The sequence below is a fragment of the Pyricularia oryzae genome, chromosome 1 (genome assembly GCF_000002495.2).
Source record: "Pyricularia oryzae 70-15 chromosome 1, whole genome shotgun sequence".
NCBI lineage: Eukaryota > Fungi > Ascomycota > Sordariomycetes > Magnaporthales > Pyriculariaceae > Pyricularia > Pyricularia oryzae.
In genome coordinates, this window is record NC_017844.1 from 3,861,248 (window position 1) to 3,884,263 (window position 23,016).

Here is a 23,016-nt window from a genome sequence, read left to right on the forward strand (position 1 = left end):
TAGACCAGGTTCGCCTTGTTCAATAGTTACCCTACACTCCTACAATCAGACCGTTTCGAGCTCAGGATATACTTCACCCCATCGTCAGTGACTTGGGAGGGCTACTCTGTTTTCTTCCAGTCTGTGGCTGTCCTTGCCAGGCAGAAGCGAGGGCATAAAGCAGCGACCGAGCCGCAAAAGGCGTTTTGATGTTCAGACCCAGATGCATCGCGGGCAATCCAAGGCGAAGGAAAAATCCGACCCCTCCTCGACAAGGAAACTGGTGAAATTCAAGAGATAACAAAATGGCAGCAGCACCCATCACGCGTGAGTTGCTGGGCAACACCTTCACCTTTACCACCGACTGCTTCTCGGTGACGTCGTCGGGCGGCAACGTGCACCGCCGCCACAGCCCCTCGGAGCTGCGCGACCACTTTGACAGCGGCGAGGACCGGCCCGCCCACTGGTACGAGGCGCAGCTGCGCCACTACCAGCTCCCGCCGTCCAAGGTGAAAAGCACCGCCAAGCTGCGGCTGCTCGAGGCCGTCCGCCGCGGCGACCTGGTCGTCCCCGGCGAGTTTGCAAAGCTCGAGAGAGACATGCGTAGGGAGTGGACAAGGGCCAGCAAGGCGGGTGCGGGCGCGGCAAAGTCGTCAGCGGGGCAGAAGAAGAGAAAGGCCGCGGCGGAGGATGACTATGGTGGTGACGGCGGCGCTGAGAGCTTTCATGCCACGGTTGCTGGTGCTGGTGGCAGGGCTGTGAGCGTCAATATTGGCAGCGCGGCCTCGTCGTCGGCTCCTGCAAAGAAACCAGCAGCAGCCAAGAAGGGCAAGGCGGAACCTAAAACAGCTACGACTCCTGCTGCAAAGAAGGTCAAGACAGAGGCTAAAGCCACTACGACTTCCGACACAAAGAAGGTCCAGCCAGGGCCCAAGGCAACTACTGCTCCGGCTGCAAAGAAGATCAAGACCGAGTCCAAAGCGGACATCACCCCAGCAGCAAAGAAGAAAGCTGCACCCAAGAAGTCAGCTGCCGTGCTCTCCCCTCATCCCGCCGACGTCAAATTTCCGCTGCAACCGGCGGTTAGTAACAGCCCAGGCGTCAAGCCTCGACCGGATCCGAGCAGCCGCAAACAACTGGCCGGAGGGACAAGGCAGACGGCTCGCAAAACGGCAACTTCGATTCGAGCAGGAAGGGTACCCTGGGCAGAGTCATCAACTTCGGTCGCCGGGGCACCATATGTCGTCCCGAAGCCGCCGGCAAGCAGCCGCATGCGGCTGGGACCCAGGACAAATCAGACTGCTCGTAAGAGCGTCGGTGCTTTGCTTCGCGGCGGTTGAACAAGGACGAGTACGTCTCGTATCAAGATGAAACGTACAATCGAGACTACCACGATAGCCTCGACGAAGATTCAAGTGATGACGATGAGGATAGTCAAAATGAGGGCTACGACAGCTTCGAAAGTCACGACGGTTACGATGGCTACGATGACGAACCAGACAACGAGGGTTACGACGAGGACGATGACGATGACGAACGAGATAACGAGGGTTGCCACGATGACGATGATGATGACGATGACGATGACGACCCACCCACCCACCATACCCCGGCTCTCCCGGACCGGACGCCGAGGGTATGGACTGGACACCCGCCCCGGCGAGCAGCAACTGCGCCTCTGAGCCCCTAGGCCTCCTCAACGGGCGATACGAAATCTTGCACTCGGACATGCCGGCGGGTTATATGCCCAAGTTTGGGGCCAGACAGACCATGACGCTGACGCTAGACGGCGATGCGCTCTGGATGCGATTCGACCTCGGCTTCCTCGAGGGTGTGGGACGCACCGCCAAGCGGCCGTACGAGACGTCGCGCCGGCGGACGTTTGGCTGGTTCGGCTACAGCACGTACTACCACGAGGCGTTCACGGGCGGCGGCGGCGGCGGCCCCATGGATGCGCGGCTCGAGTTTGTTGGCGGCGGAGTCGTGCGAGGCGAGGTCGAATGGGTCAACCGACAGTGGACATGCTTCGAGGCTCGAAGGCTGGATGGGCAGGGTACCAGGAGCAACATATCGGCCAGGGAGATGCGGGATAGGTTTGAGGGGTTCAGAGACGGCTATGTTTGATGAGTGCAAGAAGCCGGACGACAAACAACATGTTTGGATATTTTCTGTCCAAGTACGAAAAAGAAGACGATAAACACCAACACCCACCAGCTTTAGTCAACCCTCCTCGCCCTACCCGTCTCGACCTCATAAACCCACCCGCTGACGGCAACATGATCGGGCACGGCCTTTGAGTTCTTGAGAAAAGCGACATCGTCCCTGACGGCCTGCTCGAGGTCCGGAAACTCGAGAAAGTCGAGCCCGGCCAGCTCGGCGGCCGCATCGGCGCCGTAGCGGCTCCGGACCAGGGCGTGCGCTTGCTCGCCCGTAAAGGTCAGCATGCCGCAGCCCGTGTGCTTGAGCAGCAGGACCTCGCGCGTGCCCAGCAGCAGCTGCGAGATGACGACGGACCGCAGGCCGTCGCGCGCGCTGGCGCCGGCGTTGCGGATCACGTGGGCGTCGCCGAGGTCGATGCCAAAGGCCGCGGCTGGGTCGATGCGGGCGTCCATGCAGGTTACTTTTTGTGATTTGGGGTTAGTTGGGCTGTTTTTCTTTAGTTATTTGGATTGGATTGAGATGGATACTATATGTCTGGGGAAGAAAACAAAAGCTTGCTGACCCCAAAATCCAACATGAACACAGCTTGTCCAACGGGGCCACAGGCACAACTTACAAACCAGATATTTTTTTGCAGGAGGAAGCTCAAGATGCCCCTGAGTGAAGCTCTTGGCATACTCCTCGTTCTTTTCTGCCAGGTTCTGCTGGTTCGGAGTTGCCATTTCGGGCGATGTATGTGATATAAACAGCTGAATGTATGACTGAGTCTAATCTCGTTGCAAAGGCTTTTGTACTGGGTCTGATGTTGACTAGCATAAAGCAGAGGTTTTGTCACTCTCAACACATCGATATTGAAAGCAAAGACATAAACAACAACAACCTGGACTTGAAACCAAAACCCTCGGTTGTCACAGTCGACTCAAACCCACCCCCCTCGCCAAGTCCCCAAGAACGATTGCACCCACTCAATCTCGCCTCAACGAGCCAATAGAGATAAACGCAAATTCCCCAATAGTACAAGTGTTAATGTAGCACGCCTTGGTCGTCGAAGCTTGCGCCATTGTTTTTGTACTACCCTGACAATGACATCGAGCAGATTAGATAGAGGCCTTTATACATGGCTGCATGCTGTAACGTAGAACTGAGCTTATTGGTCGAGGCAGTAATTCAGGCTGAGGGTTTGCTGACAATTGCAGGTGTGGGCCAAATATTTCCGAGGTCTTAAATGGCTTTATATATCCATGTTTGCAGTATCTCCCTAGAAATCAAATCGAGGGGAAAAAAATAAAAACAAAAACAAAAAAGAATATTGCCTGAACTACGAAGGCATCGAACGTAAGCACAAAAAACAAAAGAATATTGAAACTCCGATATCGGGAATCGAACCCGAGTCGCCGCGGTGAAAACGCGGTATGCTAACCCCTACACCATACCGGATTGTATGCTCTTGGTTGATGACAGACAATGACATGCTGGTTAAGTCCCTGCGCAAACGTCGGTAGGATTCCGCTTGGAACGCTGCAAATGACGGGGTCTCATGTGGGCTAGACGGGCAGGTGTTGCTGCTAGTCAAGTGGGTTTGGCGGGTCCCTTGGAGCAATGCTTTTTTCGTCGTCACCCATCGCAAATAGTTCATGTCATCTGGTCTCGTGGCTGGCAGGGACAAAAAATGACGCTAACGGCGTAACCCTGGTGGTGGCATGCAAGTTCAGTGCAGCTTTGTTGCGTCCAGTTGTGAAGTGGATTCGCGTTTGCAGATAGGGTCATGATTGAAAGTGGCGTGAAATAATGAATGCGAAAGGACCGACCAAACTGTAACAAGCTGGATTCTGTCAGTAGAAGACGTCAGAGTGACTGGCCCCGAAGGCCATAGGATTGTGATGGAGTTGGCTGTCAAATGTCTTCTGATGGCATTTCAAGCTATTTTGGAGAGTTGTGTGAAATCGCTGGCTCAAAAGTCAGGTCGTGATGTACTTAAATGGTCCTGATGAATGGTAGGTAGAGGAGAAGAAAAAAAAAAGAAAAAAAAAACAATGGACAATTCAGCAAAGAAGCCTGCGGGTTTAGGATGTGACAGGAAGAAAAGCGAGGGGCAAACAAGCAGGTTCAGTAGGGGCAGAAAATGGAAGGAAAGAAAGAAGCAAACAGTCAAGACCATGGTAGAGTGCTCGGTCAAAACCTGTAGCAAACACGCAAACAGCTAACCGGGCAGTTTCCCTAGACCATCAGGGTAACGCTCATCTCACGTTGCCATCACTTTCGGGTCGACACAGGAATACCTGATCATCACGAGCTGATTAATTACCGGTTGAGTACAACTAGGGTACCTGCAGCTTTTTCGAATCTATAAAACATCTATGCAGTGGTATTGAAGAGGGTGATGACGGGACCGAGAAAACAGCCAGAATAAGAAAAAGAAGAATACTAATCTAGGGCAAAATATGGACGATCAAAAACCCCATTGCAAAAAAAAAGAAGTAAAAAAGGCCGAAAAAAAAGACACAAGCCTCGCAGGATACACGCCTCGTATTACAGGTATTCACCTCCACCTCCCCAAGTCTGATGACAGCCCTGCTGCCTCGCAAAAGTTATCTTACGACTTGCCAGCCTCGGGAACATTGGGAGCGTTTGCCGCAGTCTCTGCGGCAGCTGCCGACTTGTCATCCTTCTTGCCCGGGGTCTTGTCATCCTTCTTGTCCTTTTCCTTTTCCTTCTTGTCCTTCTTCATGGCCGCCTCGGCCACGAGCTGCTCAAAGGCCATGTAGTCGCCCTCTTCTTCGGGGGTTCGTGCAGCCTGTGGTTTTGTTGGTGGTTAGAGTCAGTATTAATGATAAAAGCGCAGGAGATGCAAAAAAGAGAAACGGTAAGCCCATGTACATACCTTTGCGCAAATATCGCCGACAATCACCAACGCCTGAGCCCTCTCCAGCCTCTTAGCCAAAGGCACCTTCTTGTCGTTGAGCACGGCGTCGCACACCTCGCGCAGCACGCTCTGGATCTCAAACTTGCTACCCCTCCAGGCCGCCGTCAGGATCTTGCCCGTGACCCGCCTCTCGTACTCCATCTTCTTCTCGTCGGTCCAGTCCTCGCCGCCCTTCTCCTCGGCGCGGGCCATCTCCTCCATGCTCTGCTGCGCGTCGATGGCCGAGCTGATGGTGTTCCACGTCTCCTTGACGATGGTGCCCTTGTCCTTGATCCGGCTGAAGAAGCCGCTGATGCCAAACAGCTTCTGGCTCCGCAGCAGGCTGGTGGCCTTGGCCACGTACGTCTGACCGATGGCGTGCAGGATGTCGAGGCCGAACGATTCCATCTTGAGGTTCTCTACCTCGAGTCGCGTCTTCTCCTTGAACGCCGCCGTCACGTCCGCGCCTTTGTCCGTCTCGGTCCAGATGCTGATGCGGTCAATGAGTTTCTGCGCCAGCGTGTCCACCCTCTCCTGTCGGATGCGCGCCCGCTCCCGCTCGTACGCCGCCAGCTGCTCCCGCTGCTCCTTGCTCAGACTCGCCTTCTTGCCCTTGGCCCGCAGGTTCCTCTCCTCCTCCGTCGTGCCCAGCTCCGACGAGTCTGATGGCCTGTCCATCAGCGCCGGCCGGAGCGGGATCGCGTGCTTTCCGGGAGTTGACCGCCCGGAAGGCCCTGGTGTTGATGTGCGAGATGGTGTCGGCGACGGGCTCGGGGCGGCCCCGGCCGCGGCAGGTGCTGCCGCACCCGCCTTTTCATCCTCGACTACTACCGTCGGCGGCGGTGGTGCCGGCGCGCCGGTGGTGTGGTCTGCAGCGGGGGCAGCACCTGGCGCCGCGCCCGTCTTCATGCTCTCCTTCATCGCCTCATCCGTACCGGGGAACTCTGCATCCGTAGCACCCGCAGCCGTCCCCGCGGCACCAGCAGCGCCAGCACCACCCGCAGCAGCGGCGGCAGCAGCGGCCTCCTCGGCCTCCTGCTCCTCGCTGAGCGTGATGTCCATGGTGGCGGTCAGGTCCTTCATGAGGCTGATCTCTCCGATCCAGTCGACAAAGGCGTCGCCGCCAAAGATGCTGGTGAAGAACTCAGCCGGGTCGGCGAAGCCCTCGGTCGGCTTGGCGTGGTCCTTGCCATACTTGTCGTAGGCCTTGCGCAGGTCCTGGTCCGACAGAACCTGGTATGCCTCGCCAATCTCCTGGAACTTCTCGTGCGCGTTGGGGTCGTTGGGGTTTTTGTCCGGGTGGTGCACGATGGCGAGCTTGCGGTACGCCTTTTTAATCTCGAGCTCCGTCGCCGTCGGCTGCACGCCGAGCGTGTCGTAGTACGCGGTGTCGACGACCATGACGGGCGGTCTTTTATGGGATTTCTGAGCTTGTCGCGGAGGGAATCAAATGGAAGCTGGGTAAATAAGGTTTATGCCGAATGTAATCGTGATGGGGGGTTGAATGCAGATAGACAATATGCTGTACGTATGTCCGTTTACGAAGGTAATGAAGTTCAGGTAGTTAGGGGGTCGTAGATAAGGCAAAGGTAGGCGGTTGTCGAATGATTAAACGTTTTTAGTCGCCCTTGTCGTCCCCAGTCGATTTCGTAGACCGAGAAAAAAAAGTAACAACCCCTGCCTCGTAAATAATCGGCCTTAAGTTTTGGCGGGGTAGCAGTCTTGGGAGGGTGACGTGGACGCGGTAGCGAAGTTTGACCGACAAATTCAAAGTAAAATGTGTGACGGTCTTGTGGTCTAGTCTAGGTCCAGGAGCTTGAGAAAATCTTCAATTATGGGCGCAAAGATCAAAGAGACCAAGACTACAAAACAAAACAAAAATAGGTGCTGCGTAGGTATTATTAGGCAGAAAGGAGGCAGCTGTTATTGCGATCAGGAAGCAAGGTACACCTGCACCTCTTCAGCACCAGTCTTGTTTTGCATTGCTTCTCATTCTCTCACAGTCCGATCAGAAGAGAGCCGCCACAACCATGACTTTTCGTTTACTGCCTTACAACCTCGTTCTTGGAGCATTACGTCGTTAACTTATCGAAATACAGTACATTGCTATGCAGTAATTCACCTTGACCTAGCAAATACTATGTACAGGCATCCATCTTTTTATGCATGGTGGGGCAAACGGTAACGTCTTGTGCGGGCCCCAGCTTCTGCGGCTTTCTGCAGTCGATGCTACTGCGTCATCTGGACTTTGATGTCATTTGTCAAAAATGGATGGCGGCTGCATAATCAATTTGGTACAATATCATGAGAAAACATTCGCATATGTAGTTATCCATCATTCCACTACCACATTCTCGATTCCGAAGTTGCAACCTTGAATTCCTCTGACATTTCTGCCTCATATTGGTCACCTTCACATCTTTTCACGATGTTGAATATCTTCTTGGGTATCTAAAAGTACAAATAAAATGAGAAAGCCAAAACAGCATCATGGCATGACATGTTCGCTTTCCTTGATGACTGTAATAGTTGATGATAGATTACAAAGGAGAGTTTTGTTTGGTATAGACAAGGGATCTCAGCATTCGGCTCTGGTGAGACTAATATGAATGCGCCGAGAGATAGAGAAGGTGATCCCCGTGATTGCAAGGCGACAAGAAAACCGCATAGAGAACTCACTGAACGCGCTATCATGTCGCGTCTTCCCAGTCCTGACAATGCACAAAACCGCCCGCTATGATTTTGAATTAAATAACAAAGAAAACCAAATAAACGCCTGTCCCGTATGCAAGATATGTCGACCGCAGTCGACTCTGGTCGGAAAGCAAGACGAGTTATTCGCTAGGGATGAATTTTCCCCCCAGCTAACCAACCAGTCGTGTGCGAATTTGTACAGTGAAGGAAAGGTACCGCAGAGTGGTGATGTGTTGTGACGTCGAGCGTCGTTGTGATTAATATTGCTTGTTCAATTTTGCTGTTGTTCTGTTCCAGTTGTTTTTACAGGACTCGCTTCGAGGCGAGCCAAGGAGTGCGACTGATGGAGAATATTGCGGTTATCCGCCATCGGGCGGAAGGTCTATGCCACTATCACGGTCCTGCGGGCCCTTGGCATTGAATGAGAGATTGGTGAGGGTGTCGTCCTCGTGCCCAAAGTCGACAACGACAGCTGAGGGCATTCCATCGCCGTCATCATCCTCTTCGTCGTTACGCACCAGTACCCGCCCACCAATCTCGACCTCGCTCACGCGTACCTGGTACTCGAGTGCGCGGCGACCCTCCTTGATCAGCTCTTCTGTCCAGCCTAGACAACGCTTAAGGCTCTGGTTGATCTTCTGGCTGTCGATGAGGAGCTGTTGGTGCTTGGACAGGTCTAGTTGCAATCGCTTCTCGTCTCGTCTGCGATGTCTTGCGTCGCGTGTTTCCATGGTGCTGGGGCTCATCTGGCTAGAGCCTGATGCGGACCCATATTCAGAGTCAGAAAAGTCGTCGGGAGATTCGTTGGCGTCTGGATCGTCTTGATAGTCATCTCCTTCACCCTCTTCGCTCAGGTCCTCCAAGCCAAGACTGGAGGGGTCAAGCAACGGGCCTTCAACTGTTGAATCCGAAGCTATCCTCTTGCCCACCGAGGCAATTGAGAGGCGTCCGGAACGAGATAGCCTCCGATAACGCCGCAATTCTGCAGTCTGTTTCCGCAGTTGACGCTCAAGTGTACGGTTGATAGCCTCGAGGCTGGCGTTTGTGATTTCGAGATCTTGCACCTTGCGCTCGCGGCGAGCGTTGCTAACAAGTTCGTCCACGGCATCCTTCTCCTTCGCCTGAGTGCTGTTTATACTATCGAGTGACTCGTCTGGGTCGATATCATCCTCGCTCTCAGCCTCTGTCTCCTCAATAAAATCATCCGCGGCCTGTAAAAGGCTTGCAAAACCCATAGCCGGGCCAGCCACACCAAGCCCGGTGAGTGAACCTGACGATGTCTCTGATGGGGAACGAGGAGTAAGCCCACGGCTAGCCGCATCCGACATTGCCGTCAACGAACGGTTGCGAGCATGTCCTGGGACGAAAAAGCCGCTACTACTTGGAATGACGGGTGAGGTCTCATGACTTGGCCGCATCGCTACTAAACTTTGTGGCATAGAATAACCGTTCACAGGTGGAGTTGGGTGACTGGTAGGTGGTTGAGACATGACTGGAGCCTTGGGTGCGGGATAAAAAGGCTGCTTCAGAGGTGATATAGGTCGCTGCGCACCATATCCGATGGCAGAGGGCGGCGCTGCTACAACACTGGGAGGGCGTCCAGGGATTCGTGAGGTAGATGACATTGAAGATCCTGGCCGCGACACAGAGACAAATCCAGGCTTAGGTGCCGTTGGTGCAACATCCGGTACACCATTGGCATACATAAATTTGCTTGAGATTCCGGCATCGGAAGCCAGCCCTAAATTAGAGCCGAATGTAGCAGACTGTGGGGATACGAGTGGTGGCCCGGGGGAGGGCTTAGGAGGCAGAGTGTCGCCATTTGCATAGCAAAAGGTTGATGCCTTCTGCAATGGTTGAGGTGCCCTTGCAAGTGGTGGTGCTGAAGGTGGTGGTTGTATTTGGCTCCCGGCTGGAGCTTTGACGCTGCTGGCGTAGAAAAACTTGGAGTCAGACGCGCTTGGTCGGGCAATAGTTGGCCGTCCAATATCTGAAGGTGCCGGACTGAATGACACTACAGGCCTCCTAGGACCACTGCTGTCTGTGAAGCTCGACCTTGGATCCCACGATGGGTCTTGCTGTTCTGATTGCGGAGTACCAGTGGGAGTCGAGTTGGTGCTGTCGACTCGAGATTGCCTCGGGCCGGATCGAGGCGTGACGTTTGTATAACCGACTAATCCCGAAGCCGGCGATACGGTATCGTCCCTGGGGAGCTCCGAGACGCCCAGCGATGATTCTGGTCTGCTTGCCGCAGTTCGCCTCGGCAGAGGAGTAGAATATGCAGCCATGGAACGTTGCTGTTGGGGTTGAGGAGTGCTGGTCGGAGGTTTGGCGCCCGCGATTTTGGGGGTTAAAGGAGCCCTTGGTGCCGGCTTTGCCAGCGTGGGCATTTGTGGTTGCCGCTGGTTGTTGGCCGGCGGCATCTTGGCCGAAGAGGCGAGCCTAGGAGAAAGTCGTGGTTGCTGGGCTGCTGCCGCCAGTGCAGAAGTACGCGAAGCAGCGACAGCTACAGGCGGCGGCGCAACATTTCGATCTCTGGGCTGCAGAGGATTACGAGATGGCTTTGCTGGCAGCGAGTTGCTGGAGCGAATGACGGGTCTTGAGGGAGTGGCGTTCGTTGTTGTTGATGTGTTTGTGGAGGTTCGACTCGTGGCTAATCGGGGTCTCGTATTGATGGTGGATGTTGTTGTGGTGCTCTTGTTGTTGTTGTTGTTGTTGCTGTCGAGTCTCCTATTGTTGGCGATTGGCCCAGGCGGTGTGGCGGTCGGGTCACTGGCCTTGGCAGTCAATTCAAGTAGCGATGGCTTTCGCTTGACAGGATTGACGTTCTCGTCGACGGGTTTGATTCCTGGCTTTCTCACACTGGATAATCTCGAAGACGGGCGCGTTCCGGATTTGGTTGTGGAATGAGTGTTGAGAGGTTGATGCATATTGTTTTGCAGCTGTCGGATGCAAAGTTTTGACTGGCTGCAGGTGACATGGCCCGGTTGTTTGCCCCAACCCGCGGCGGTTTGTTTGGCGGTCGGTTTTGCACACAGTCAGGCAAGTTTGGGTGTGATTCAGTTGGCTACCTTTAACCTGGTTAATCTCGGGGCTTTTTTGGAAACGAACTTGACCGCTGTAACTTGGCTGGATTAGGTGCCGATCGATACGAGTGCAACAGCGCTGATGGTCAAAAAGAACAAGAGTTGAGAAGAATCTCCTTGCGAAAAAAAGGTCGTGAAGCTTTGTCGAGGTAGGTCCAAGTTCATTCAAACAACCACCCAAGTTACGAAATAACAGACAAGCAGCCAGCCATGCATTGTCAGGCCGTCCGTCTAAGCCATGACCATACCAAGCGAATTAATCACCATTCGACTGAAGCCCCCTGTGCCGTCAATTCGACATCTTGCATGCTGTACTAACCCACATTTAGCACGCGGGAAGCCAAATAAACAACCGCATGGTTTTGTTTATTTTGATTGAGTTTTTTTTTTTTCTCCTTCTGCCCTCTTACCCCAACTCCAATTTCATTCCGCTTGTTTATCCTTTATGCATTGCACATGGTTGCTTACCCCCACTTTGATAGGCCCGGCCTGGTTCGCGTCATGAGGGGACAACGACCCCTGTCCTGTCTTGTTATGTCGCCCAGGTCACGGATATTAATTACTACTATTTAGGTAGTCTGGGCCTAGTTCAGCGGGGTTCATCCCCTCTCCTGCTTACCGTGGTTGCCGGTATGTCTCCTGTTGAGAATTGGGGTTCACAGGACCGAGAAATTCATGACATGATGCGGACTCAATCAACTGACCATCATTTGCAATGCATACTGGACTCAGTAATGTGGCTGCATTTGTGCTCGGTAGACTTTTCGAGACGTGGAGTAAAGCAGACGTGGAGTAAAGCAAAAAAAAAAAAAAAGAAGAAAAAAAAAAGTAAAGTCTTTGTGCGCCAAAGATCGGCAAATGATTTCTGCCTTGACGCAAAACTCTATGTCTCAAAGGAGAGACATGAATATAAATCCAGGCGTTTGTTTTACGAATGAGGTAACAGTTGTACGGCAAACAGCAGAGTATAATCAAGGTCTGGTCGCTTGTGCAGCATTGGGTACGTGGTTGTGCCTCTCTACGTGGTAATTACTTACGTGGTAGTGCCGAAGAAAGACAGCAGACCCCTGTACAGAATTTCCAGCATGAGTTCAAAGTTGAACAAATCAGGCCACAGACCAGGCCCCTCCAACCTGGCCTTGGATCTTCCCACAAACCACGCGCCGCGCCACTGGAAAACATACGCGATCGACTACCACCATCCCATCCGATGCTGCCGTAGTCTTACCTGAACCGTGCAGGCCTAGTTCTATACGCCATCATCCCTCACCCCATCGTATAATGGGATACGTCGGTGTCTCTCTCATTCTCGGCGCCGTCGTCTTCTTCATAGCCCGTCCGCCAAGGTCGTTTGTTGACTACCTCCGGTCGTTATGGCTGGCCACCCCACAGCTGCCGCCGTCTCCGAGTGTGGACCGGGGGGCTGATGAGAAGCGGAGTTCCGTGGACGGAAGCAAGGTTCCGTTCGTGAAGGAGGCTGTGTCGCAAAGACAATCGCAGCTGGGTGGCGCATCGGTGGAAAAGACAGAGAGTGTGTCAATACCAACACCGTCAATAACGGCAAGCGAAGACACGGACGAAGACGATGTAGCGACTACACCCAAGGCCTCGGCAGCGCCAGCAACCCCTGCGGCTCATGTCCCGAGCTTTTCCCTTTCCAGCTCTGACGAGGATACCACCGCCCCAACTGCACCTGCACCACCTCGCCAGACCCCTCTTGCGGCACCCTCATTATCCACGCCCGACAGACCCTCTGCACCGGGCCTCATGGCGCCGCCCCCGCGCCCAGGAGCAATGGCACCCCCTCCGCGGCCGGGCGCAATAGGGCCTCCGGCAGCACGGTCCTCCCTCGGCGCACCGCAGCCGCCTCGCCTTCCACCACTAACCCAACCCTCGCCATCCGCATCGTCCCTCTCGCGCTCGACGCTGCCGATCCCCAGCCGCGGCCCGCCGGGGGCGTCCTCTCTCGCCCCTCCGCCGACGCACACCAACGGGCCCGCCCCCTCGAGGTCCCGGCTCGTGGCCCTCGCGCCGGGCCACTCACCGCTCGACTGGGCGCGCATATCGGGCCCCAACGCGGACCTGCGCAACCTGCCGCCCAGCACGCCGTACCTGCGCGTGTCGCCGTCCATGCTGAAGCGGCGCAACGGCCGCAAGGGCGCCGACGCCTGGAGCGTCTACAGCGGCCGCGTCTACAATGTCACGCCATACCTCAAGTTTCACCCGGGCGGCGAGGGCGAGCTGCTCAGGGGCGCCGGCAAGGACGCCACCAAGATCTTTGGCGAAGTCCACCCCTGGGTCAACTACGAGACCATGTTGGCCGCCTGCCTGGTTGGCGTGGCGGTTGGCGAGGGAGATGGGTCCGAGGACGTCAAGCCTGGCGGCGAGGAGCGTGTGAGCGCAATGGAGGAGATGGACTGAGTTAGATGCTAAGTTCATGCAAATGATTCACGACCGGGCTGTTCCATGGAGTTCTGATCTTGGGGTGATGATTTGTTTCAAGTATTTCATGGGCAATGAGCAACTCTTTGCATGTATATATGTCGAGGCAGCTACAGCTAGAACGGCGGTTGGTGCCAAGTAGAGATTTAATGATACCCTTTTCCACATGTCTGCTGGGTGTGGCATGCCTATCATCATGGCGCAGGGCATTTGCAATATTCTCCATATCTCTACCCACTTCTGACTACCTCCGGCCAAACCGAAACCTTCCACCGCCATCGTCATCATCATCATCGCTATCACTAGCTTCGATTTGTTTCGCACGCGCCACCTTCTTCGCCGGCCGGGGATTTGGTATCGAGGTTGCAGCCGCTCGCTTCCCTGAAGCTGCTCTCGTCGTCCGTTGCGACTGAGTCGTACTTGATACTGCTGTTGAGGTTGCGGTTTGCGTCTGCGTCTGCCGCTGCGAACGTTGAGAGACGGCCTTCTCAGCCGCCTTGCCCTTCCTCGTGCGTGGCAGAACCGTTTCCTCTTGCTCTTCTTCCTCGGGCTCGACTCGTCTGCTGCCCATCTCCATTAGATCATCGTCGTCCTCGTCATCACTACTGTCAAGGCCCTTGGCTGCTCGTCTGTTACTCGTCTGAGCAGACACGGGACTCGTCGTTACCCCACCCATAGTCGCACTGCTGGCACTCCCCTGTCCTTGGCTCTGCGATTTCTTCCGTGCCAAAGTGACAGTGTCTTCTAGCCAATATTCATCCCCGATGCCGTACACCTTGTTCTTCTCCTCGACGTATCCGACAAGAATCCTCTGCACCGGCGCCCGAGGCCCTGCCCTGTCGCCGCCAGGCGTAGCCTTGCGAAATCGCTTGAAGTTTTGCCTCCCGTTCCAACGCGGGTCCCAGCGGCCGTCGGCAATATCCTGCTCGCGCGTGCGCCCGCCCGATCCAGGGTTCCGGACCGGCATCTCGTCAACCAAGGTGAGCTTTCGAATTTCAGCCAACTGCTCGACCGAGTAGCCGTCATCGGGCACCTTGTAGCGCTCTTCCTCCTTCTTGACCTTGGCTTCCGTCTCAGCCAGGCGCTGCCTTGCCGCGTCGAGCACATCGGTATCTATGGCGCCTCTGCGAGTCTTGACCGTTGGCTTTTCTGCCGCCGGCCCAGTCGCAGGTGCGGGCGCCGCCACGGGCGATTCGGGTATAGCAGCTGCGTCGTCATCGTCATCGCTTTCGGGTATCACTGCTTGTCTCAACCTTGATGTTGAAATCTGCGTTGGCTCGACCCGGCGGCGTTTATTTGTTGTCGTTGTAGGTGGCGCAGAGTCTACCATTTCTTCGTCTTCATCAAGTGGTGTCGGTGAATGCGCACGCTTGCGGCCCGATCTTGTCGAGCGGGTGCCACGCATGGTGTCAACCAAGTTTGGCTCTTGAGACTCGTAGACTTGTGAGACGAACATTGGTTGAGAGTATTCCTCTTGCGGCGCTGACGGTTCGGGTTCAGGGGGCGGTGGCTTCTCGTCATCATCGCTAGTGTCAAAGCCTCGGAACCTGCCCTTCCTCCTTGTAGCTCGAGGTGGTGTCATCTGTAGAGGAGGAGTTGGGCTCCGTCTAGTCTCGGTCGCAGCTTGCACGCCTTCACCATCTGCAATCGGCTGCTGGACCTGTCTGCTCGCAGTGGCGGCTTCGGCAGCAGCAGTCTGAGAGGTTCGGGCCCTTGTCGTCCGTGTTGCCCGCGCCGGTGGCGCTATCTCGACAGGTGTCTCGGCAGGCGTGGTTTCGAACTCAAGCGGTCGTCTCAGCATCCCAGGCTGAACCGCCAGGATGGCATCCAGGAACTCACTCGCCTCGATCATGCGATGGTCAAGTCGTTTCATCACCTCGGTGCCAAAGTTCCAAAACCACGTGCGCAAATCGCCCTCCTTTTTCGGTGCGAAGCGTACGACAACCACACCTCTCCCCTCGCTACCGTCCTCGAACTCACCCAGACCCTTCTCTCCTGCCACTTCCTTGACATAGCGAATGAATTCGTCTGGCTGCGTTTCGAACGGAGTAACCTCACGTATCATAGCTTTACCCTTTCCATTCGTGATCATGGGCATTAGGTTTTCGTACTGAGTCTGGTCGTAAAATATGAATGTGTAACCCTCGAAGATTTCCTTTCTTCGCGGGTCAGGCTCGTAGGTTTCCACTGGTCGCATGCTTGGCTCATCACCACGGGGAGGAAGATGATCTAGGGGGTTGGGCCAATTGGCGCTGAAATCTTGCTCTAGCAGGCTAGGCGTGCCATCGTCCCCTGTGGTGGTAGCATCCTTGATTCGCTCAATGAAAGAGTCGGTGACGATGTAGCGGCCATTGATTAGCGCCTGAAGACCGCGTGGAGTATTGCGCTTTTTGTGAACGACGTGGGTCGTGTGCTGTACATCAAAGTCGGATATGAATTTGATGTCGAGCTGTTCCAGGCTTTCCCTTAGCTTGGACCAGGGGTCGGCCCGCTCCTCACGACTGCTGAAGTTGAAGGTCAGGACCACCGGTTTCCAATTCAGCCTACAGAGAGGAATTTGTTAGCAAGTTCTATTCCATTACCCCTTGGGGGCTTACTAGAGATATCCTTACCGAAAAACCTTAGCAAAGTGGCCGAGTTTGAACGAGTTGGAGGCTTGTGACAGAACAAAGCTCTGTCCCTTGATCTGCTTCCCGTTGACCACAGTTCCGATTTTGGTTTTGAGATCCTCAATGGTAACCTTGGACCTGCTGGCCCGAAGTTCCTACATGAAGCGGGTCCTGTCAGAAATAATGAACGGTGCCTCAGCGCAGAGGGTAATCAAGAGCATACACCATGGCCTTCAGGAACCGCATCAATTTCAATAGTGGCATGTTTTCTTGAGATAGTCTTGTCGGCAACAATTATTGTGTCGCCAGCTATGTCATTGGCGTGTCAGTCGGACGATTGCATGCAACCAAGTCGTATTGAAACGTTGATTTGCACATACCTTCACTGCTGCTGTCCCCTTTACCACGACCCAGGAGGTACTTCTTTCCAGGCCGCAGCCATATCTGACGGCCTGCAATTTGGTGTTAACTCTTGACTCAGACTTACACACAAACAAATCGTAAGGAATGGTTGCTCACCCTGGAAGACGTCGCCTTCATTCTCAAGAAGCCACATCTTGGCCGTCGTTCATCGCAGTACTCGATTCATTTGGTGCGAAAAAAAAACCCCCCCCCCGAACCCAGCTCCTTTGCAAAAAGGCAGTGGTGGCTTTTAAAGGATTAAATAGATGATGCATTAACTTGACCTCCGAGAGCGGGTGGAGATCAGTGTTGCTTGGCCAGGCAGCACGCGCGCCGCAATGAACGCGTCGGAGGAGCCAAATCACGTGCTCACTAATGATGGGCTTGGAAGAGTGTTGAAGTGCAGGGTGGGAATGTAGTACAGGTCTGTGGAATCAATCGGTTGCAAGTGACGTGACGTACGCCAAGCCAATAAATATCAATCTCACAACTGGACGGAAAATGCGCTTTCTATTCCAAGCTATTGCTCATCAAGGTGCCAGTTTCGTCTATCGAACAAATATGAAATGCGCGAACAGCAATAATGCAATCACCACGTCTTCTTCGCTATTAAACGTGGTCTACTACTGTACTCCGGCCTTCTTCATCCTCTCAAAGCACTGCCTGTACGCCTCGTGGATCTCCGGAACCTCGATGCCGTACTCCTTGGCCTTCTCGGTCAATTTGGTCGTGTCCAGCTTGCAATTGCTCCTGCCCGCCTTGATCACCTTGGCCTGTTCCTCAAGGCTAAAGTTTTGCCACTTGAAGCTAGGCCTCACAATGTCCCTAAAAAGGGTGAGGACCTCATTGTGTGAGATGGCGCCCGGGTTGGTAAAGTTGTAAACCCCGGTATCTTTGTGCTCAGCCATGGCGAGTGAGAGCGGGAGTAGGTCGTGCAGGATTGTGTTGCTGTTTGGTATGTCGACGACGCGGTCGTACTTAGCAATCTTGGTAACAAAGTTGCGCGGGTGCAAATCGTCGCTGACGGGCATTCGGAGACGGAGGATCAAGCAGTTGTTGTAGTACTTCATGACCTATGTAAGTGATAACCGGAAAACTGTCAGCTCGCTCGCAACTCAACCAATGTGCAGCCTAACGGGGCCATTAGTTCGGATCTGCTCACCTCCTCTACATGGGCCTTGGTCTCCGAGTAGAAGCTCCCAGCAAAATTGGCCTTGTCCGTCTCGAGGAACCCTGGCCCATCCCAAGGGTGCGCATCGTCATACTGGTAGATGCATCCGGTCGCGAAAACGGTGCAGTGGATGCCCTTCTGGAAGCAGGCGTCGGTGAGGTTCAGCGTGCCAATGACATTTGAGCGCATTGTGGCCTCCTTGTTGTCCTCGCACCAGTCGACGTTGGGCCTCCCGGTGCATCCAGCACAGTTGAGGACGTGGGTCGGCTTGACCTTTTCCAACTCGGCCAACACCCCCTCGCGATTCTCCATGCGCACCGTGGTTGTGTATACATCCTTGCCCTGGGACTTCAGGATGGAGGCGAGATGGCCAGCAACCCAGCCCTCACCTCCCCAGATCAGAAAACGATTGTTGGTCATGCTTGCGGTTGTAGTATCATGAACTGATCTAGGGACACGGCAGTTGTGAGGATATAATGGGTAGAGGATCAAATTGAGGAGGCATCGTTGGCGATCAAGGGGGATAAAACGGATGCCCTGGGAGTCTATTTGACGTTATCAGAAGCCCCATGCTTCTTGCTAGTCAGTTGCCCCAAAGTCCATCTAGCTTAACATCCGGAAGCTTGTGCGATTTGTCCAAGGGTTCATCCGGTCGTATCGCAGAAACAAGCGGGGCTGCGTCCATCTTGGAGTAACCTCGAGGGCTATAGTGGGTTTTTAGGATACGCGGGGCTGCGCCGTGTCTAAAGTTAGGCAGCTGAGAACTGCTGCGAGATGCTCGTCGATGGGTTCGAACCGTTTCAAACTTTGTGTCCTTGGTGTGGTGATGGGCTGGTCTGAAGTCCAGCGCTAACACATATAGTCTCTTTATAACAGAGGGGCAGGGGGGTCAAAAAAACAGGGACACCAAATTTCAACTGCCCTCAGAATCTCAGAACAAAGGGTTTTCAGTCTAGGAAAAAAATACAGCAGGTATATATGGCACCGAATACAGCTTTTGGGCTTTGAGAATCAAGATATATCGGATGTTGGGCTGCTGGCGTGGTTCTGAAGTAGGCGGCTTTCGTGTGTGTGTGGTTTTTTTTTTTAACCTCCCCCCCCCCTCCGGGGCGAATTTGGCCATGCGCTGTGGCGCTTGATTTGACACTGACTTGCGGGGCTGCAGGCTCCACGGCTTACAAAGGCTCAGGTCGGGTGCGCTTGGCAGGTAGGGGTTGATCGTTTGGCAGCGATGCTGGGGTGGCTTGGGTGGTAAAGTGACTGCCACTAAACCGGGCTAACATCCGTGCCCGAATCCCGACTCTCACGACTCAACATAACGGGGCCCATAACCCGGAGCTCCGATGGCGATTGGGCTACGGAGTAATTAGCTACCAGTCAGTAGGTAGACTAAGGCAGCCTATAAGGGGAAGTGCCTCAAAACCAAATCTCAGCTTTGTGGCTATTACCTAGGATAACGCTTGGGGTAGCAATTCGGATTGGAATTGCCCTACATAACCAATCAGATCACAATTCAGACCATTTGTTCGCTAAGTAATATATCTCCCATATAAGCTATAATCCGCTGCACCCTTTGTAGAAGCTAATCGCTATTGCACCCGCTGCACCCACTGCAAAACCCAATCGTTATTGCACCCGTTGCACCCATTTCAATTACTCGCTATTCACCCTACCAGACCTGACTTGGGTAGGTACCTAGGTTCCAAGTTAATAGTACCTTACCTATGTTAGGTTCGTCATCGACGATGACTAGCTGAAAAGCTGAGTGTATGTTGTAATTACACAACCAAGCCAATGTACCTGGGACGTTGCATATTTGGGCCGAGTAAATGAGGACGCCGTGGTCCTCATTCGAAAAATACATTTAATCCCATAACTTCCCCCGTGTTCAACATAGAGCCCGTGTTTTGTACAATGGCTTACTGACGTACCATGAAATACCAAGCTGGAAGGTACTTTACACGGGGTATCCGCATGGTGCGTGTACAAAGTAAACATACTGCGCGACCCGACACAGTGGTTATTGGTGCGGTAATCGGGTTGCAACCACGACCAAAAGTTTATAAAAAAAAAAAAAAAAAAAAAAAAAAGACTGAGCGGTGACAGGGACCCAATGCGGTACAGTGCAATCATGCGGCCAGCATTTTCTGGTGGCACCTCCAACAAACTGCGTTCGAAACAGAGGCTGCACTACTTTGCGGCGCCACTCTGGGGCCCTAGGTAGAGCACTAGCGATAGATGACCGTGGGAGAAGGGGCTCACACTCCCAAAGTCCGTAGGTACAAGTAGGTACATAGGCGGTAATAAAAGGCTGGTCGGGGGCAATCATGCCAACACTTGTTATGAGGAAGGTCTGACCAGGCCATCCACGTCAACCACAAAAGTAACAGCAAAATAGCAAAAGCAAGCAAAGAGTCGACGGCACAGGGCCTAGCAAGCAAAGCCAACGTTTCGCCAGCACCTGACTTGTTGATGTTGGGTAACAAACACGCTTCCAACGAGACGGATTAGGATCCATTATCAGCTTCCCCTTTTCCACCTTGTTCAACACGGAAACCGCAGTCGGAGTGGTTCCGCGGTTATTGATGAATACCAGTAGTAGGCCGAGGGATGCGTGAGAGATGCCTTGGTGTTTTCGGCTTTCGGTCCGGAGAATTGGGATAGTCTGAACTAAAGGACGCCCACAGACGGCACCCAACATGGGTGGGAAAGGATTGGATTGAGTTGGGTTGAATTGAGTTGAATTGAGTTGGGGTGAGACCCTATAGGGAAAGGTGGCACACCACACAATGCGCTCGCTCTCTCACTTACTGTACGTACGGTACGCAGTACGAATTCCACAGCCAGCCCCGGGTGAGGTGGCCTTCAATCAACTCCACCCCAACCATGCAATCAATTACCCGCTGCCAGAGGCGACATGGGGCCGGGAAAAAAGGAAATTGAATCCAAATGCTGGGCAATGGAAGGAAAGAAAGCACCACCATTTCTTTTCCCAGTAGTTCCACTCACTCTTTCTGCTGCTGACGTGTGGGAAAGAAAGTCTTGTTTGTCTGTTTAGTAACAGGTAAATGTGCAACCAACCCCCCAGACGCACGCATACATACCCGTCCAGTCCTTTGTGAATTAGGCTTCACCGAACGAGACGACACAGCAAATCGGCGCACGTCAAACGACAAGGACGGCAAAACGGCTTGGTCCCGCTTGTCGCAAGGTCATACTACAACCGGATAACAAGAGCACAAGCTCACACGGACGGCACATCGCATATTTGTGGTCTGTCGTCACTGTCTCAATCCGCGCCCGTGCGTGCATTTTCTGTTCAACAAGCAGGGCTAGCATCACCGTCTGCCTTTTTGCTTAAACAGCGCCAGATCTAGACACCTTCTGCCGTCGCTTAGGACCCAAGACAAACCAGTAGCATTTTCACCATGGGTACCGTGAAGAACATTGCATACTATGCATTCCACCCGGTTGAGCTCCGGGCAATTATCCAGTGGTGCGTAGCACAAACCATATCCGACCTCTATGCTTGACTGACCGCCGCCAAACCTGGAGCTGGGTCATGGACGGATCGCAAAGCTAATCCTCATCCACATCTCCAGGAAGATATGGCACGAGCCTGTTCACACCCGCAACCCCAGCAAAGAGCGCCCCACAGAGACGGAATGCTTCAAGTATCTCGATTTGACATCCCGCAGCTTCGCGGCCGTCATCAAGGAGTTGAACCCGGAGCTCCTGATGCCAGTTTGCATCTTTTACCTTGCCCTGCGCGGCCTTGACACCATCGAAGATGACATGACCATCCCGAACGACAAGAAGATCCCGCTGCTTCGCAACTTTGCCGACTTTATGGACCAGGATGGCTGGACCTTCAACGAGAACGGCCCCAACGAGAGGGATCGCGAACTCCTTGTGCACTTTGACCAAGTCATCACAGAGCTCAAGCTCGTCAAGAAGCCCTACTACGAAATCATCCGCGACATCACGGTCAAGATGGGTAACGGCATGGCCGACTATGTCCTCAAGACGGAGAACACGACCAACTGCATCAACACGGTCGAGGAGTACGAAATGTATTGCCACTATGTCGCGGGTCTTGTCGGCGAGGGTCTCACCCGGCTGTTCGTCGTCGCCGAGCTGGCCAACCCCAAGCTCCTCGAGCGAATGGACCTTGCCGAGTCCATGGGGCAGTTCCTGCAAAAGACAAACATCATCCGAGACGTACACGAGGACTATATCGACAAGCGCAGTTGGTGGCCTCGCTCGGTCTGGAGCAAGTACGCCAAGGAGTACGACGATCTCTTCAAGCCCGAGAACCGACAGCAGGCGGTTTACTGCTGTTCCGAGCTGGTCTTGAACGCCCTCAAGAACGTCGAGGACTGTTTATATTACATGGCTGGCATGCGCGAGCAGTCGGTGTTCAACTTTGTGGCCATTCCGCAGACCATGGCCATTGCGACGTTGGAGCTCGTGTTCCAGAACCCCAAGATATTCGAGCGTAACGTCAAGATCACAAAGGGCGATGCCTGCCGGATCATGCTGAGGTCAACGCAGAACCTGAGGCTGGTCACGGATCTCTTCAAGGAGTACACCCGAAAGATACATCAGAAGAACGACCCCCGTGATCCAAACTACGCCGCTATCAGCGCACAATGTGGAAAGGTAATATCTTGTTGCTGCTGTATTGGTATCTCGGAGTTGTGAGAGATGGAATGCTGACGATGCAATTGGACCTGGACAGATTGAGCAGTTCATCGAGACGATATTCCCGTCGCAAGATCCCAAGGTTCTCGAGATGGCACAGAAGGACGTCAAGATGTCGGAAAAGCCAGGCATGGACACATCCGAGGCTGTCGTACTTATCCTGGCTGTGATCGCCATGTTTGTGTTTTCGGGAGGGCTGATGGTAAGTCGAAAAACAAGAGGACCGGACCGTCTATGATTCCCAAGGCTAACGTTAGTGCAGGTTGGTCTCGCTTGGCTCATGGGTGCCCAGTTCAACAACTTCTTCAGCAGTATCGACGCCGGCATGAAGCCGTCGCCACTACCGTCAGGTCACCAGGAGCTCTGATCAAGATCAATACCTTTCGACACTTTTGTACTTTTTTTGCTTCTTCAAAAGTTACCTTGTCCAATGAGCCCATCAAAGCCGGTGTTCATTTCTCTTCGGAGAGATTGTCACGGTTCGGTTTTTTCATGTGGTACACGAAGTGACGATCATGGTTCGTCGTCTTCTTTATGCGGGTGTATATAAACACACTAATAGGCACGGATTGAGGGGGAACTTATTGGAGTGTGGGCAGGCAACGCGACCCAGGCTATGATGGACGGGGGATTTGACTCATATTTCTAACCATATTCTAATAATTACAAGACATGAACGCAAGTCTTTTCTTCAGAATTGGTCTAATCCCACTTTTCTTCTTCTTCGAAAACTCGAATCACAAATCACAGTACAATATCTTTTTATCGTTGACAAGTAGCCGAGCCGAATGGGTTTGTCGGGATCATAGCCGTCGGCAAAAGCTCGTTTTGGCGAAGCAAAAAAAGTAAATAAAAAACGAGCACCTC

The 23,016-nt window shown here is 53.6% G+C and overlaps 9 protein-coding genes and 1 non-coding gene across 10 annotated transcripts; 3 read left to right on the top strand and 7 right to left on the bottom strand.

Moving 5' to 3' along the window:
- Positions 1-284: 284 nt before the first annotated feature.
- On the top strand, positions 285-2,139 carry MGG_09233 (uncharacterized protein; the record flags this gene model as incomplete). Its single annotated transcript, XM_003709807.1, has 4 exons — positions 285-1,061; positions 1,133-1,284; positions 1,378-1,615; positions 1,732-2,139. 4 exons carry the CDS (start codon positions 285-287, stop codon positions 2,101-2,103), a joined length of 1,539 nt encoding a protein of 512 aa, XP_003709855.1. The 3' UTR covers positions 2,104-2,139.
- On the bottom strand, positions 2,076-3,561 carry MGG_09234 (carbonate dehydratase). Its single transcript, XM_003709808.1, has 3 exons — positions 3,328-3,561; positions 2,756-3,215; positions 2,076-2,599 (listed from the first exon to the last, which is right to left on the bottom strand). Exons 2-3 carry the CDS (start codon positions 2,859-2,861, stop codon positions 2,196-2,198), a joined length of 510 nt encoding a protein of 169 aa, XP_003709856.1. The 5' UTR covers positions 2,862-3,215; positions 3,328-3,561; the 3' UTR covers positions 2,076-2,195.
- Positions 3,505-3,576, bottom strand: MGG_20072. The gene has a single exon. It is a non-coding gene; the product is annotated as a tRNA-Glu (tRNA).
- Positions 3,577-4,415: 839 nt separating this feature from the next.
- Positions 4,416-7,135, bottom strand: MGG_09235 (DnaJ domain-containing protein). The gene is made up of 2 exons (XM_003709809.1): positions 5,021-7,135; positions 4,416-4,933 (listed from the first exon to the last, which is right to left on the bottom strand). Exons 1-2 carry the CDS (start codon positions 6,440-6,442, stop codon positions 4,733-4,735), a joined length of 1,623 nt encoding a protein of 540 aa, XP_003709857.1. The 5' UTR covers positions 6,443-7,135; the 3' UTR covers positions 4,416-4,732.
- Positions 7,136-7,368: 233 nt separating this feature from the next.
- Positions 7,369-11,332, bottom strand: MGG_09236 (uncharacterized protein). The gene has a single exon (XM_003709810.1). The coding sequence runs from the start codon at positions 10,663-10,665 to the stop codon at positions 8,095-8,097; it is 2,571 nt and encodes an 856-aa protein (XP_003709858.1). The 5' UTR covers positions 10,666-11,332; the 3' UTR covers positions 7,369-8,094.
- Positions 11,333-12,061: 729 nt separating this feature from the next.
- MGG_09237 (uncharacterized protein) lies at positions 12,062-13,430 on the top strand. The gene has a single exon (XM_003709811.1). It carries the CDS (start codon positions 12,103-12,105, stop codon positions 13,240-13,242), a length of 1,140 nt encoding a protein of 379 aa, XP_003709859.1. The 5' UTR covers positions 12,062-12,102; the 3' UTR covers positions 13,243-13,430.
- Positions 13,289-16,563, bottom strand: MGG_11757 (DNA damage response protein RcaA). Its single transcript, XM_003709812.1, has 5 exons — positions 16,392-16,563; positions 16,253-16,324; positions 16,096-16,181; positions 15,876-16,027; positions 13,289-15,806 (listed from the first exon to the last, which is right to left on the bottom strand). Exons 1-5 carry the CDS (start codon positions 16,426-16,428, stop codon positions 13,508-13,510), a joined length of 2,646 nt encoding a protein of 881 aa, XP_003709860.1. The 5' UTR covers positions 16,429-16,563; the 3' UTR covers positions 13,289-13,507.
- Positions 16,564-16,724: 161 nt separating this feature from the next.
- MGG_09238 (uncharacterized protein) lies at positions 16,725-18,533 on the bottom strand. The gene is made up of 2 exons (XM_003709813.1): positions 17,437-18,533; positions 16,725-17,347 (listed from the first exon to the last, which is right to left on the bottom strand). Exons 1-2 carry the CDS (start codon positions 17,863-17,865, stop codon positions 16,898-16,900), a joined length of 879 nt encoding a protein of 292 aa, XP_003709861.1. The 5' UTR covers positions 17,866-18,533; the 3' UTR covers positions 16,725-16,897.
- A 178-nt stretch (positions 18,534-18,711) lies between these two features.
- Positions 18,712-20,455, bottom strand: MGG_16253 (uncharacterized protein; the record flags this gene model as incomplete). Its single annotated transcript, XM_003709814.1, has 5 exons — positions 20,257-20,455; positions 19,934-20,207; positions 19,377-19,400; positions 19,168-19,198; positions 18,712-18,800 (listed from the first exon to the last, which is right to left on the bottom strand). The coding sequence occupies exons 1-5, from the start codon at positions 20,427-20,429 to the stop codon at positions 18,712-18,714; spliced, it is 591 nt and encodes a 196-aa protein (XP_003709862.1). The 5' UTR covers positions 20,430-20,455.
- Positions 20,327-22,922, top strand: MGG_09239 (squalene synthase). The gene is made up of 4 exons (XM_003709815.1): positions 20,327-20,941; positions 21,048-22,107; positions 22,187-22,351; positions 22,412-22,922. The coding sequence occupies exons 1-4, from the start codon at positions 20,874-20,876 to the stop codon at positions 22,514-22,516; spliced, it is 1,398 nt and encodes a 465-aa protein (XP_003709863.1). The 5' UTR covers positions 20,327-20,873; the 3' UTR covers positions 22,517-22,922.
- Positions 22,923-23,016: the final 94 nt, after the last annotated feature.

Coding starts and splice junctions, on each gene's coding strand:
- MGG_09234 (XM_003709808.1), bottom strand. CDS start 2,861: ATGGCAACTCCGAACCAGCAGAACCTGGCAGAAAAGAACGAGGAGTAT. Junction 2,600..2,755: donor TGCAAAAAAATATCTGGTTT/GTAAGTTGTGCC, acceptor AATCACAAAAAG/TAACCTGCATGGACGCCCGC.
- MGG_09235 (XM_003709809.1), bottom strand. CDS start 6,442: ATGGTCGTCGACACCGCGTACTACGACACGCTCGGCGTGCAGCCGACG. Junction 4,934..5,020: donor TCGGCGATATTTGCGCAAAG/GTATGTACATGG, acceptor ACAAAACCACAG/GCTGCACGAACCCCCGAAGA.
- MGG_09236 (XM_003709810.1), bottom strand. CDS start 10,665: ATGCATCAACCTCTCAACACTCATTCCACAACCAAATCCGGAACGCGC.
- MGG_09237 (XM_003709811.1), top strand. CDS start 12,103: ATGGGATACGTCGGTGTCTCTCTCATTCTCGGCGCCGTCGTCTTCTTC.
- MGG_11757 (XM_003709812.1), bottom strand. CDS start 16,428: ATGTGGCTTCTTGAGAATGAAGGCGACGTCTTCCAGG. Junction 16,182..16,252: donor AGGGGACAGCAGCAGTGAAG/GTATGTGCAAAT, acceptor CCAATGACATAG/CTGGCGACACAATAATTGTT. Junction 16,028..16,095: donor CGGTTCCTGAAGGCCATGGT/GTATGCTCTTGA, acceptor CGCTTCATGTAG/GAACTTCGGGCCAGCAGGTC.
- MGG_09238 (XM_003709813.1), bottom strand. CDS start 17,865: ATGACCAACAATCGTTTTCTGATCTGGGGAGGTGAGGGCTGGGTTGCT. Junction 17,348..17,436: donor CCAAGGCCCATGTAGAGGAG/GTGAGCAGATCC, acceptor TCACTTACATAG/GTCATGAAGTACTACAACAA.
- MGG_09239 (XM_003709815.1), top strand. CDS start 20,874: ATGGGTACCGTGAAGAACATTGCATACTATGCATTCCACCCGGTTGAG. Junction 22,108..22,186: donor TCAGCGCACAATGTGGAAAG/GTAATATCTTGT, acceptor GGACCTGGACAG/ATTGAGCAGTTCATCGAGAC. Junction 22,352..22,411: donor TGTTTTCGGGAGGGCTGATG/GTAAGTCGAAAA, acceptor ACGTTAGTGCAG/GTTGGTCTCGCTTGGCTCAT.